Below are 15,004 nucleotides of genomic sequence, written 5' to 3' on the forward strand. Positions count from 1 at the left end.
ATTATATTGTATACAAAAGAAAAAATGAAACAGCAATATATTTGATATAATGCTTGTAGTCAATAGAACAATGAACTGTGACCAATTGTTAATCAAGTTATAACCATATTAACTATTGATATGACATCAAGATGGCAAAATTTGGCATTTTAAACCAACATCATAAAATTTATAAACAAATGATCTGTAAAACACAGTACTGAATATTTTTGTTATTCTTATCTTGGAAATGACATCAAAATTAACCAAATAAATTTTCCCTACCCGATGTTATACATTTTAAAAGAAAAAATTTATTTGAATCTTCTTATCTTCATATATTAATTTTATTATAACAACTTTCCATAGAAATCATAGAAATATTTTATTTAATTTAAAATAGACAATTCAACTCATTAAAACAAAATTTTTAAAATATTAAATTTATTTGAACAAATTACTCATATAATGTATAATACTTAATTTCATTATTTTATCACACATTGTATGACTGCATATTCACCTGAAATCATCCAATCACTTTGAAAGTTTTGAAGTTTCTCTGCTTGTCCTGAAGCCAATCCAGTTACAACATCAGCTTTCAATGTTCTTAAGGCACATAATGTTGATGGTAAAAAATTATTTAAAGCAATGTGAAAGGGTGTGGTGGTAGGCCACTTTCTATCTCCAACCAATTTTCTATAATTTAAGTCTCCTTTAAATAAAATAATATCAGCATCACTTAACTTTTGATATAAAGCTTTATCTACAATTTTCATTTCACTAAAATCATAAGGTAACGTCCAGAACTGTTCTTTTTCAATCTTCCATTCTCCACACTTTAATCTTTTATTGTATCTATCTACAAGAGTACAAACTTTCTCATTTTGTACTTGTCCCAATTCATTCAATGTCCAGTATATATCTTTTTCCATTGTATCAGACACATACCAAGGTATCATTTTAACATATATTCTTGCTTTGTCAATAAGTTTTGTAGCTGTAAGGAATTCTAACAAACATAAATCACAAATTAATTCAAAGCCAACATTGTCTAAAATTATATCAAGACAAATATTTGAATTTTGAGCAGTTTTATTTATATATTCCCATAGTTTGTCAATATCATTTACTAAAATATTCTTGTTAAGTTCCTCCAACTGCTTAATGAGACAATCTTTCTGCACATTTTCTTTACCAGCCGAAATGGATAAATCACACCTATTTGACCATAATGATAGCTATAAAAGAATTTATATATTATTTTATTAAAATAATTTTTAAAATCATTAATAGTTAATTTAAATTATGCTTATAACTAAATTTTATCATTTTTATGAAAAATTTCTAAGAAAAACTTATAGTAAAAGTAATCTATAAAATATAAAACTTTATTAATATTTTATAATTAATGTCACTCACACCATTTTATAACAAAACAACTTTAATATATCTTGACCTATATCAGAAAATAAACAACTGCTTACAATGTGGGAGTTACATAATTCAAATATAAAGGTGGTCAAATGTCTATATGTCAAAACATATTCTCCAAAATATAAACTATATCTTATTATTTTTTGATTTAGATTACTTTTAGTTGTAAACTGATGTCCCTGAGAGTAACAAGTTGTTACAAAAGGTTCTTGTTCTTATCTTTTAACAATACTAATTGGTTAAATTATAAATGGAGAAAGGTGTTTTTTGAGTTTCTTAATGAGAACATAATCATCAGATTGTATAGAAGTCACTGATTTTAAATTACAAAGTTGGTCAACAAGTTACATATATTTTTTGTTTATATTTCAATTAAATTTTGCTATCCAAAAAGCATTAATTTTTCAATCAAAACTTATTTCTGTTGAAAATTTCTGAATTGAGTTATTTTGTAAGCAAACAGAAATTGTATTGTATTGTTGCTTTCCAATTACTCTTCTCTACAGTAGCAAAAACTATGCAAATTAATCCTGTTCTGTTTTTATAATAATCTTGTTATAGATTTTATCAATATTCTATTTTCAAGATAAACACTAATAGTAGTTCGAGTCCCGCTCCGGGCCGATTTTTTCTCCCAGCGGTTCCAAATTATTTAAATTAATTAATATATTTATAATTATTAATTTTAATAAGAGATGGCGCCTAACGCTTACCTCTAGTGCCAAATTAATTACGTAATTTATTTAGAATTTAGCATTAAAATAGCCCGATTAATTTACGGCATTCGGTTGGTGTCTTACTATATTGGATATCGGGTTTGGAGATGTTTATTTACTAATAGTAGTACAAAGTTTATCAATATTTAGGTTAGCATCTTGACTTTATGATTTAGAATGCATCATAAGATCATCACAACACATCAGTGAGCCTCAACTACAGCTTGCATGTACAATGTTTCATACTGTGAAGAGTGGCTGTAGAAGAACAGTTGTTTTTATTAGCCTCAAACAAGATAGGCTTTTCTGATATCATTGGTCATCAGCAGATAAATGCATGTGTCTTCACTTTATGTCTATTTTCCTATTTATGTGAACATGCATACATAAATATATACCATTTCTTTATTTTATTGTAACTTAGTAATTAAAAAGAGAATAAAAATGAATATACTTGAAAGAGAAGATATTGCCAATAGGGTCAAGTGATAGGAAAGAGAAATAGATGTACAGTACCTTTTCATTATGTGAGGGCTCTCAAAACTGTCTCAAAGCATATAATGATATAAGTTTTGTGCAATGATACAGCCTATAAAACAAACTTTAATTTATTCACTAAACAAAAATGGAAGTAACATAGGAATGGAAGAGGGCCTATAATTTAACATTTTCAACTTCAGTTCATGCTTACATTTTATGAATGATGTAACTTTTATAAAAAAAAGTCTCCTAATGTGTACAACAAATACACTTGATATTATTTTGTTCCTGCAAAATGCCACCAACATTCAAAATTTTCTGCTACTAGTTTCTGCTATCGTGCTGGAGATAAAATTATTTGTATGATAAACTTCTTAAATGTAAAAATTCCTATTTATATTATTCATATTAATATTATGCTTACATGAAATTGGTGGTTTATTTTTACATTGAAATTGTCAGTGGATTATAGCAAAATGTGTATTGCTCATCCAATAGTTGTGCCAGTTGACTGTAACTCATAAGTTGCTCATCTACTACTGGTATATAACTTTGTACGGGAGATTCATCTTGAGAAGTAGAGCAGCTCTTGTGAGCCACTCAAGAAGAGAATCATCATTGAAAAAGTTCATATCATCCTTTAAGTTCTTAGAACACAAATTTTTAAATTTCTAAGATATTTCCAGAAAAATTGCATATTTTGTTTTTAGTTGTAAAAGTTTATATACTCACATACAGTGCCAAATATAGCATAAGAAAGAAAAAGGACCATCTTTTGGTGTTAAATTTATTTACTTGATGAATTAAATATGTGCAAGTACTTTCAACATTTGAAAATGCTATCCTCAAGTGAAAAAAAAATATACAAATTTCAAATACAGTGGAACCCCGGTTAACGAACGTCCTGGTTAACGACCAAATCGGTTAACAAACTTTTATTTTGCAAAAAATTTGTCTCGAATAACGAACAAAATTCGGATAACGAACGTAATGGTATTTTGTGTCAAATTTTAGTTGGTGTTAGGCATGCGCGAGTTAAGCATTGCTTTTCCGAGTGTTTGTGCTATGCTTCTTTTTTCAGTTTTGTGATTTATATATTTAATCAATATGGCATCCAAGAAAGTAAAAAGTCATAGCGGCAATAGAAAACGACAACGCAATATAAACGACAATGCGCTATCGCATTTGAGAAAAATTTTGATTAAAATAGTAAGACAATCAACTTTAGATCAATTTCTTGTTCCTTAGGAAAGAGTTTGTTTGTTTAAGTTATGGCAATGCAACACTTGGGCGATCTACCTAGGCCCTAGGGGAATGCCTTCTGGGAGGTGTTTTTAAGGGAAACTGGAATCTATTTAGGCATTACAGAGGTGGAGAAAACCCGGAAAACTCCACATGGCCAGCCCGTCTGAGCGAGGTGCAAACCCACGAATGAACGAACCGTGTTTAAGGTACGAAGACCACTTAGCCACTGGTGGGTTTTTTTACTGAAAGAGACTTTGACTCGAAGAATCTTCCAATGAAGTGCTACCCGTTATTTTTTGGAGGAGATTACCCTTCTAAGCATTAAGGTTCGTATATCTCCACTTTTCTGCCACCACCTACAACAAACGAAGGTATGTACAGTGCTAGTTTATTAAACAAAGTTTACATGTTTGTTGCTGTAATGATACATACTACGTTTTCTTACATTTTCATCAAAGAAAATTACTGTATATTACAAATAAAATCACAAAAATTTCGGAGACTAGAACGGATTAATTGCATTTGCATTAATTTCTATGGGAAAAATTGCTTCGGTTAACGAACGGAGTCGCGGAACGAATTAAGTTCGTTAAAGAGTTTTTAAAAAATCACTACAGTGGGGTTCCACTGTAGTGATTTTTTAAAAACTCTTTACATTGAGCGAACTTAAGAATTTTTTTTTTACCTAAATGTGTTAGAATTTGAACATGTGCAATAAAGTTTTAATTTAAAACAAATATGGAGTGTGTTCATGATATATAAAATATGATTAAAGAAATTAAATAAAATTCTAAAACATTCAGATAGGAGATTGTAATCAACTCAATAAAACCTTAAATCACTGAGAAATTATTTACCTCAATAAGGGCTTGTACACATTAGGCATTTTGCGTTGCGTTAAACGTGTGTTAGCAGCATACACACCACGCGTTAGCTCGGCGTTCGACGACCGTTTAGTGGAGCGTTAGCACTGGCTCAGTTTGGAAATGGATGTGAAAATAATTGCTAGTGTGTGCCTCCTCCATCATCGTTATAAAAGACGATGGCAGAGGCAAAGAGAATTTTGGGTGCACCCAATATTACGAGATAGACTGACGCATGGAATGTTTCTGACATTGTATCCAAAACTAAGACAATATGAACCCAAATTTTTTAATTCTTTTAGAATATCTATAAAATCATTTGACGACGGCCGGTCTCTTTTAGATTTCATCAATAAATAGATCAGTATCGAAATGATCGTTCTCCAATTCGGCCAACATACCTACACTCTACCCGAAAGCGCGCGATCGAATGTATAACAACATGGCAGCACATATATCTCAAAACGTGCGTTTTAACAAAAATCTATCAACATGCGTTTAATGCGCGCTTGGCCAAAAGTGTGCGTTTGAGTATGTATGCCTATGCAGAACTCTTGATTCTTTAAAACGCGCATTTAAAACTGCCTAATGAGTACACAGACTAAACATTTTCAACCTGCTCCACAAGCTGCCATCAGGTTTTGAAATTCTGGAACATTAAAAACTATTCCTTATCTCATAGAACATATAAGAATGTATTTGAATTACAAAGATGTTTGAATACATCAAATTTCAATAAATCAATATTCAAATTCAAAAATCTACATATAATATAATATTTGTATATGGCTTATCATTAACAAAACCATGAAAAGAAACAATAAATAATAGCCACAAGAAAACACAATAGAAAAAATAAAATAATTGACAAAATTAAATTCACAATATCAGTTTCACATTGAATGAGCATTATGAATTAGATTCTAATGAATTTCTCTTGATGATATAGTTTCATACCCTGGGTAGAATTGTTGCATCTTTATAGTTCAAACATCTCCCTGAAAGGCTACTTCTATATATCTCAACCTTTTCCAAACTCATTGCCAATGTCGGTGAGCACACTGGTTTTATGACCTTAGCTTCTTCCCGTTCAACAACTGAACCTTTAGTTTGTGCTATTCTGGATAATGCCATACAGCACTGTCCTTTTCTTATATTGTATTCATGCTCCTAAAGTCATTTGTTAAGGTTTCTGTTGGTGACCCCTAAGTATTCTTTGTTCAAGGCTAACTTATCATTCCTATATGGTATTCTTTATATTCCAGATTGCTCCCCCTTTTTAATCTTATATTTATCATTTCTCAAAAGATCATATATCATCAGTTCTCTTCTGTATAGCAACTGTGCATTCTTGTAACTTGTTACTTCCTTCATAACACCAATCAAGTTCTTGTTAAAGGTGAACTTAGTTAGGTTGTTGGTTCTTATATCTTCCTTCCTCGTCAACCTCTTTTTATTAGGTTTGGTATATGCCCTTATCAATTTTTCAATAACTTTGGTTCCATACACTAATGCAGCAAGCTGGAATGGATCTGTACTAAGCAAACACATAAGATAGAAAGAAAGAAGATATATGCACCATATATATTATGAGATCCCATTAAGAAACTACTGGAAAAAGCAAATCATATCATAATTTCTGATTCCTAAAACAATTCTTCCAAATTTTATAAAAAAATTATTTGTTTCAGTCAGAGATTAAAAATTTTTTAAATTATGATATTAACAATTAAGTATTAGTTAACTGAAAACTTTCACATCAACAAAGCAGAGAGTATGCAATGCCCCATACATGAGGTGATGTGTCATAGCAGACTTTTCTTTCGTGTAGTCAGAGCAATAAGAGATTACACTTGGTTGGTACTAATTGTCCCCATTTTAGAGAAAATAGGGTGACTGTAGAGTTGCCATCTGGCTGGCATTGGACCGCTTTTACTGGCAATCTGTATTTTGTATTTATATATTAAAAGCAAAATGTTCTATCACTGCCACACACAAATAATGTAAATTTAAAAATTGATAAGATTTACAATTTTAAAATTTCAAAACAACTTTTAAATGATTTTTAAAAACATTACAGTATTTTAATTTTCAACTGATTTAATTTTGATTTTAATTTAAATTTTGGTTTTAGTATCAGTATAAAGGCCAGAGTTTTAATTATTATTTTTAATAATTTTTATTTATTTATTATTATTTATTTTATTTTGCATTAATTTTTGCATGCATGTTTTTGGGCACTTAATTACAATTTTTTAATTAATTGCAACTCTTTTTTCTTTTGCAACATAACTATAGAAATTGTTTTAGTGTTTTGCACAAAAGATAATCAAATTTAATTTTATTTTTTAGTAATTTCATTAAATTTTGTTTTATAAGTTTACCTGCTTTTTAAATTTAAAAAATTTTAATAATAAGCAAGTTAACATTGATTGAACTATCAAGGCTATCTAGTTTCAAATCGAGGCCAGTGGTCAGCAAAACAGTTTAAAATATAAACAAAATTATGTAAAAATTATTTTTAACTAACTATAAAATTATTTTTAATATTTAGTATGTTTAGTATATAATGATAAAATGTCTTTTTCATTATAATTATGAAAGTTTTTATGATTCACAGATGATGCTATATGTTAAATTTTCAAATGCAATTTGTGCAACTTTACTGCCATTTTGAATTTAAAAAACTAATTTTTGACAGGACTGTCTTGTTTATAAAATCATACTGCCAGTTTATGTTACAAGCTTAGAGGTATGTAATGAGTACATGTCGAGAGTTGATTAAGTGCCCAAATCATTTGCACATAAAAAAATCCAGACTTATAGGTAGTCAGGAGACCGAGAACCGAGTCAAAATAAAATACAAAATGGCAACCCTCTTCTATAAACAGGCTCCTCACCCTACTGAAGTCAGATGGGAGAGAGTACCACCCACAGTCATTCTAAGAAGTGAACTCTGACCTTAGGACTGAACACATAGTTTCTTCTATGATAAATAAAATTTGTAATCTAATTTTGTAAATTTGGGAGTGCTTGAATATGACATTAAAACAGGGTTTTATGTTGTTATAAGTAGATTTTTCAACAATTATCCTAGTATAGTAAAAACGTGGGACCAATAAAAATTTGACGTTATATTAGGGTTGTCGTTACATCTGATGACGTTATAATCGGGTTAAACTGTATATTGTTTGTGCAAAATAAAAAAATAATTTTGGACGATACAAGAGCCATGATTATTTTTTCAAAAATGGGAAATTTTCATTCTGGGTTGAATTTTCAACAAAAATTCAACCCAGGCTGACACGCAACAGAGAGAAATTTCAAAATTGGATAGGTTAATTTCATCAAAAATGCATCATGGACGAACTTGTGGTCATAGCTGGCGAAGTTTGAATGATCACCCCCAAAAGCAGCAATACCAAAAAAAGATTGGAGAATGAGAACGAGACCCACCTTGAGCATCAAAGTGATTCCACTTACTAGTGAGTCTCCGAGACATAGTCTTGTCCTAAATATGGTTTTGCCGTTTTACTTGTTCAAGATAAAGTCTGCACATTCATGGCTCAAATGAATTCAAAAATTGGTTATCTCATGACAATAATGATATTTGTTCAGCTCATTGCAACATTTGCTGAACGTCATTTAGTGTTAAATACAATGGAATTAAAGCATTTATGAGGCATGCTAATTGTGAGAAGCATGAAAAAAGAAGTGCATCTTCTCATTTATCTTTCCCCAATCATCAAGTTGACCAACAAAGCAATTTCAAAAGACAGTTACCCTAGATGATACGATGGGATAGTTTTTTGAGTAAAAGGAAATTAGCTATAATTTCTTTGAAGGTAATGTTTCAATATTAATTTTACTTGAAATAAGATTACAAATTTATTTTGTAGTACACAATAAAAACATACATATCTACATATAAATGGAAAATTTTCACATTTCTGTCAAAAGATTGATTTTGGATTTCCCAAGCATTTTCCATTCTTAAGCTTGATGTTTATTAATTAATTAATGAATGTACTGTGTTTGTAATGTAAATTGTTAATTTTTCCAAACTAAAATAAACTTTAGAAAGTACTGTATTCAAAAGAACTGGAATCAGGAAAAATTTTGGTATCATTCCATCACCAGTTATAAACTGCTAAAGTTTTGGTTTTTTAAGTGTATTTAATTTGAAGACATCCACTTAAATTAGGCAGTAATGTAACAATGATGATGGCTGAAAACAGATTGGAATGTTCAGAAATAATGATCATGTAGACTGAGGTCAATGTAGGGCAATACATAAAAGACCAAGCTTACATTCCTTGGTTGCAATGACTCAGTTAATTGGTAATTTGGATTATCAGCATTATACTGTATTTATATAAATTTATCCATTGTCTGAAATACAATGCACAAACAAAAACTTAATATAAAGTATTTCTATAATTATTGTATGACCATAAGCACACATGAATAATTATAATTTAAATAAAATTCATGTTTTAACAAAAATTTAAAAAAATAAGCATAGGTTTGCCTTTATTATCTAGCTATAATAAAAAAAGGTTCTTAAAGTAAGGAGGTATTTATTAATATATTTTATTATATACACAAACACTGCATATAAACAAAGAAATGAACATATGAGTATATATAGTAGAACCCCCAATTATCCAAGACAAACCTATAAATAAATACTCTATATTTTTCTTATACTTTAATTTATAAAGAAAGTTTAAAATACTAATGTGTATTACAAAATGATTTGTTTCTGTTATCGTACGTATATCATTTACCTTTATTGGGAGACAAATCATTCATATTAAAACATAACAATAATATGCATTTTTATTCTTAACTATTACACAGAGGTTTATTAGCTATGTAATAAATGATATAAAAATTATTTTTATATATGATTAAATTCTCTAAGGTATAAAAAGAGCCTTAAAAGTATTATTATATAAATCTTTTTATATTCATAATTTTTAATCTAAAACAGCTGTGACCATCCATTTTATCTGTGTTTTCTGTTATCCAAAAAGCATCAATTCACTTTACTTCAGATAATTGGGGTTCTACTGCATACAGTTTCGTTTGTTTAAAGATAAAAAAAAATAGAAAGAAAATATATATCATACTTTTAAAAATGTAGCAAAATGTGCCTTGATTGCTTTGATTTCATTTTTATTAATATTATTTATAATATGATGCAAATATTCCATTGTCATTACAATAACATCCATTGAACCCCATAAAGCTCTTTCTTTCTTTTTACAAAATGGATCAAAGTTATTAAGCCGATCACTGCAAAAAAATATTTTAAATATATATTAATTAAATTATATTTGATGACTTGTATACAAAATTTAAACAATTTAATTTAAATAAACTAATCCAATGTTTATTATACAGGTAACCCTCATATAACACAGTATTTATGTTCCTGTAAAATCAAACATATTGTAAAACTATATTATAGAAGACTAGTACAAAACAAAAGGACCAGTACAAAAATGGAAGTTATATTCTTAAAAGCTATCAAAAATAAACCATTTGTTTTTATAACTATAGGAAACTTTATTAAAAATAGTAATAATTAAACAATATTCTAACATACATATACATGTATGTCAGATAACAGATGTTTGTTTAATTTTCCTCCTCTTCATCACTATTAAGCATATAACAACATTTGACATGAAAGATGAAGTTCTACAACATTTCTATTTCAGAATTTCATCTTCTGAACTGTCTTCTGCAGCATCCAAATTCCATATATCTTCTGCTCTCTTTAAAAAAAATTTGTAAGCTGGATTGTTTGCTTTCGCTTCATAGATCTCTGTAAATTTCGTGGTATGGAGCTAAGCATTTTTGAAGTATCCTTTTAAACTTAGTGCTCCTTTCAGTCAAAGAATCTTTGTTCAAAAAACAAGATTCTAATTGTTCTTCTAATTTATGCCTTCCCATATGAATTTTAATGTAAAATTTGAAACTTCAGAATTTATTTGCACTATAAGCCTCTAAACTGATTTGGTTTATCTCCAATCAATTTCTACAAATCTGCTTCATCAAGTTTTCTTTCTGCCAGTAATTCTTGAATATCTTTAGTAGTCATATCATCAAAACTTTGTTACTCTCCCTTTACCCTGGTGGAATCAACAGTGGGGATTCACATAAAAGAATAAAAATATTGAAAAATTATATCAAATATAATAGAAAGGAATTCCTTACACAAAAGCTAAAAAGGATTTTGTAATGTAAGGTTTGCTGATATTTTCTGAACATGTTATTAGAACAAAACTACATTGTGCAAGCACTATGTTATATGGCAGTTTGAAAGAAATAATTATTTTTTCATGCCAGATTCTTACTAGATAAAAGTTTTAAGAGCACTGTCTATCAGTATTAATAGTTTTAATGAGTAAACTATAAAAACACAAAAATAAATACAAAATATCTTGCAAGCACTTTCGACATGTATAGAATGTCTTCTTCAGGCAAAATGGAAAAAAATTTTAGATCATTGATATAAATTTTAAGTTAACGTTATTATATTCTAATTGGAACATATATGTTAAATGTAAATGGCATGCTGTCAAATTATACATTTAATCAATGGTTAAACTAAAATCAAAAATTTATGGCAGCAAAGATTTAATTTTTTTAAATTATTAAATAGTAAAACCCATATTTTTGGGAGATCTAGAATTGGGACCTATTACATGGCTCCAATTTCTCAATAAATAATGTTTCCCAGATAAATAAACAGTTGTGGTCCACACATTGTGCAAGGATGGAAATATCATTACACAGGAGTGTAAAGCAATGATCAAGAACTCTTCTAGATAATTCTGTGGAAAGTGTATTATTACAAATATCATCTTGATGTTCTAATATATGTCTTTGCATTTTTCTAGTTGTAGCCACAAAATATATCACCTTTTTATCATCATTTAGAAAAATCAAGTGTATACATAATTCCCTTACAACACTATAAGGGAATTATGTATACACCTGATTTTTCTAATGTAGTTAATTTGTCTTTGTCATTACCTAGTACTCTGCATAAGGACAGCTGCAATTTTATTGTAAGGTTAAATCCTAATTTTTGAAATCTGGTGATGTGCAATCCTGCATCAAACTCCCAATCGCTTTTCTTAGAAATTTCATTGCAGGTATTTACACAAAAAGCTCTCTGACATTCAAAGTCTGAAAAAGTCGCCAATTTTTCATTTCACTGATCTTCCTGGTACTTATGGGTTAAGAGGACACCAGTCGGAAATTGCGTTTTTTGAGAATAATGTAATTTTTTATTTGTCAAATTTAATACAATTGTTAAATTAAACAATAAATTAACGTTATACAAAAGCACAAAATTTCACATATTCTAATAATAAACCACTTGAATATGCAAATTGTTTTGTAAAGTATACCGCAAATATGGCGAACAGGTGATAAAAGTAGTTAATTTGTCTTTGTCATTACCTAGTACTCTGCATAAGGGCAGCTGCAGTTTTATTGTAAGGTTAAATCCTACTTTTTGAAATCTGGTGATGTGCAAAGACACAGGATGAGTGAGATCCATTTTAATTATTTCTAATTTTGATGGTAAGAGGAATTTTCACACGAGTTTAAATGTACTTGAATTTTGTGAGTACATCCTGCTTTATGAATTGCCATATTAATTAATAAATTGCAACTCTTTTCATACCAAACATTATGATGATGGCAATACACAGGCTCTATGAATAACTGCAGCTATGGCATTGTTTATGTAGCTAGGCAGTTGGAATGAAGTAGCTGGTATGATTTGAGAATATAGATTAAACTTGTGATATACACTGAAACAAACTCCTCCTTTAGGCATTTTTTATATTGAGAGATCTAGGAAATTTATGCTGCTGTCTTTTTCATTTTTTTACAGTAAAATTGATTAATGTGTATAAGTTATCTGGGATAACTGATGTATAAATTGCAAATTTTGAAATCAGTTCCATCCCACACTAGTAATATATCATCTACACATCTAATGTATAACAGTGGATACTTGACTACAAAAGAGCAGAAAAAACACAAAATTCAATATTCTCATGAGTAATTTAGCTAGAACCACTAAAAGTGGAGATACCATTGGTACTCCCCGTTTTTTTAAGGAAAATTTGATTATTGAAACAAAAATAATTGTTTTCTGTTATTAAGAGTAGAGCCATATTTAAATTCTTCTTTAACTGCACTTAATTAATACTCAAGCATCGACACACAAAAACCTTTATAATGCAGCCTTTTAATTCAAAATTTACTAATGTTTTCAGCCATTTTGAAAGGCCCTTGTCAGAATAACCTTACAACAATTTCGTAAATTTTGAATTAAAAGGCTGCATTATAAAAGTTTTTGTGTCTCAATGCTTGGAGTAAGAGAACTTTATATATTTCTAAAACTTGCTGCCTTTATTAATGCCAACAGATAATGCTCTTAAACTTTTATATGGGAGGTTGGGAGTTTATGCTTGATTTTAAGGTACTACCTAATAGAGTTTTATATTAATAAACTTTTAGAATATTAAATTATATTTTTAATCATCTTATATCTAAATAAATAATATAAAAGCACCAACCTAAATTTAACAGAAGTCAAATTTAACATTTTCATAATTTCTTACATTCCAGTCAGAAGATATTTTATGTACAGTACAAAACACATTTAAGAAAAAATACTTTACAATTAATAACTGTATTCAATTATTGTTGTGTAAAAATCAAATTAATTGTAAACAATAAATATTTTATTATAGAATCAATATTACTAGTGTTTTTAAAAACTGAAAAAGAGGTTGAAAAATAATTTGTTACCATCAGTTTCCAGGTTTGAAAAATATTAGCATTTACAATGAAGAAAGCAGAACAATGGCTACAAGTTTAAATCAGAATTCTAAAAGACTTAGTTGTAAACAAAACTAGTATTATTTTATTAGAATATTCTTTGGAAAAAAAATAGCATTTATATCTATAGCACTTTTCTGGCTCAAAACAAACTGCTGATGTTTTGAATTAGAAGATAGAAAATATGACGAATAAATATGAAAAATGACACAATGTCAATATAATTCATAAATCAGACAGAAAACTGTCTTTTGGCATTAATTAACTTTAACTTAACTTATAAAATATAAAAACAAAAATTATTGAAATTACTTGTATACAAGTAATTCTGATAACAATGTTATCAGCATCAGGTAAAATTTTAAAAGAAAATTATGTTATATTCAATAAAATAGTTTGAAAACTATTACATAAACATAAAAATTAAATAAAATAACGTTATATTATCAAAAATACTTATAGAATTTATAATTTCTGCTTTTATATTTTATTGTTTTATTTAAAGCTAAAATTAATGCCAAAAGACAGTCTTGCATTTTATTTATAGAAAACATAAATCAATCAAAAGATACTGAATCCTGATCTTATTCAGGATAAATTCTCTTAATCAAAACAGTGCATCTTTCTTAGTATGATAGTAAAGTGATAAAATACAATGACAGAATGACTATCCTTTAATAAGTTCATATTAGGAAAATTCATCACAGATTCATTAGTACTTCAAGATATGNACTGAATCCTGATCTTATTCAGGATAAATTCTCTTAATCAAAACAGTGCATCTTTCTTAGTATGATAGTAAAGTGATAAAATACAATGACAGAATAACTATCCTTTAATAAGTTCATATTAGGAAAATTCATCACAGATTCATTAGTACTTCAAGATATGTTAATGCCAAATTTAAAGACTTAAGAATTAAAAAAAAAAAAAAAAAACATTTAACAGCAAAGTTTGAGTTATCTTATGCATCATAATCTTAATCATAAACAGTTCAATTTGACAAATTAATCTCTTAGTGATTTCACATGTTATTATTCGGCAGTTTGCTTCAATCAGTACCTTTATTTTGTTTTCATTGGCTTCAACTGGCCATCCAGAACGTGGTGCATTTTCAATATTGAAATTGCCAGAACGAAATTTTGTAAACCAGTTTTGGCACTGTCGTTCTGTCAATACATCATCTCCATACACGTCACACAATTTTTTTCTTGCTTGAACAGCATTCTTACCATTTCGGTAATAAAAGAGCAAAATATGCCAAAAATGCTGCTTTTGATCTTCCATATTTGATGGGACATAAAAAATAAACAATTGCACAAAATCAAACAAAATTTTTTACAAATAAGCCTTAAAATGCTAGCTGTCAAAATATATAATGATAATATGGTTTAGAATGAAAATGGC

At 28.5% G+C, this 15,004-nt stretch overlaps 1 protein-coding gene across 1 annotated transcript in view; it reads right to left on the reverse strand.

The window, feature by feature from the left end:
- Window positions 1-413: 413 nt before the first annotated feature.
- LOC111614596 (protein-glutamate O-methyltransferase-like) overlaps window positions 414-15,004 on the reverse strand; it is a 21,483-nt gene continuing 6,892 nt past the window's right edge. Inside the window, exons 4-5 of the mRNA XM_023355966.1 lie at window positions 9,856-10,021; window positions 414-1,220 (exon numbers count right to left, since the gene is read on the reverse strand). Coding sequence (XP_023211734.1) covers window positions 468-1,220; window positions 9,856-10,021 — 919 coding nt within the window. The 3' untranslated portion in view covers window positions 414-467. The remainder of the gene's footprint in view (window positions 1,221-9,855; window positions 10,022-15,004) is intronic.

Source organism: Centruroides sculpturatus, unplaced genomic scaffold, assembly GCF_000671375.1.
Source record: "Centruroides sculpturatus isolate CEXI.00-Female unplaced genomic scaffold, Cexi_2.0 scaffold768, whole genome shotgun sequence".
NCBI lineage: Eukaryota > Metazoa > Arthropoda > Arachnida > Scorpiones > Buthidae > Centruroides > Centruroides sculpturatus.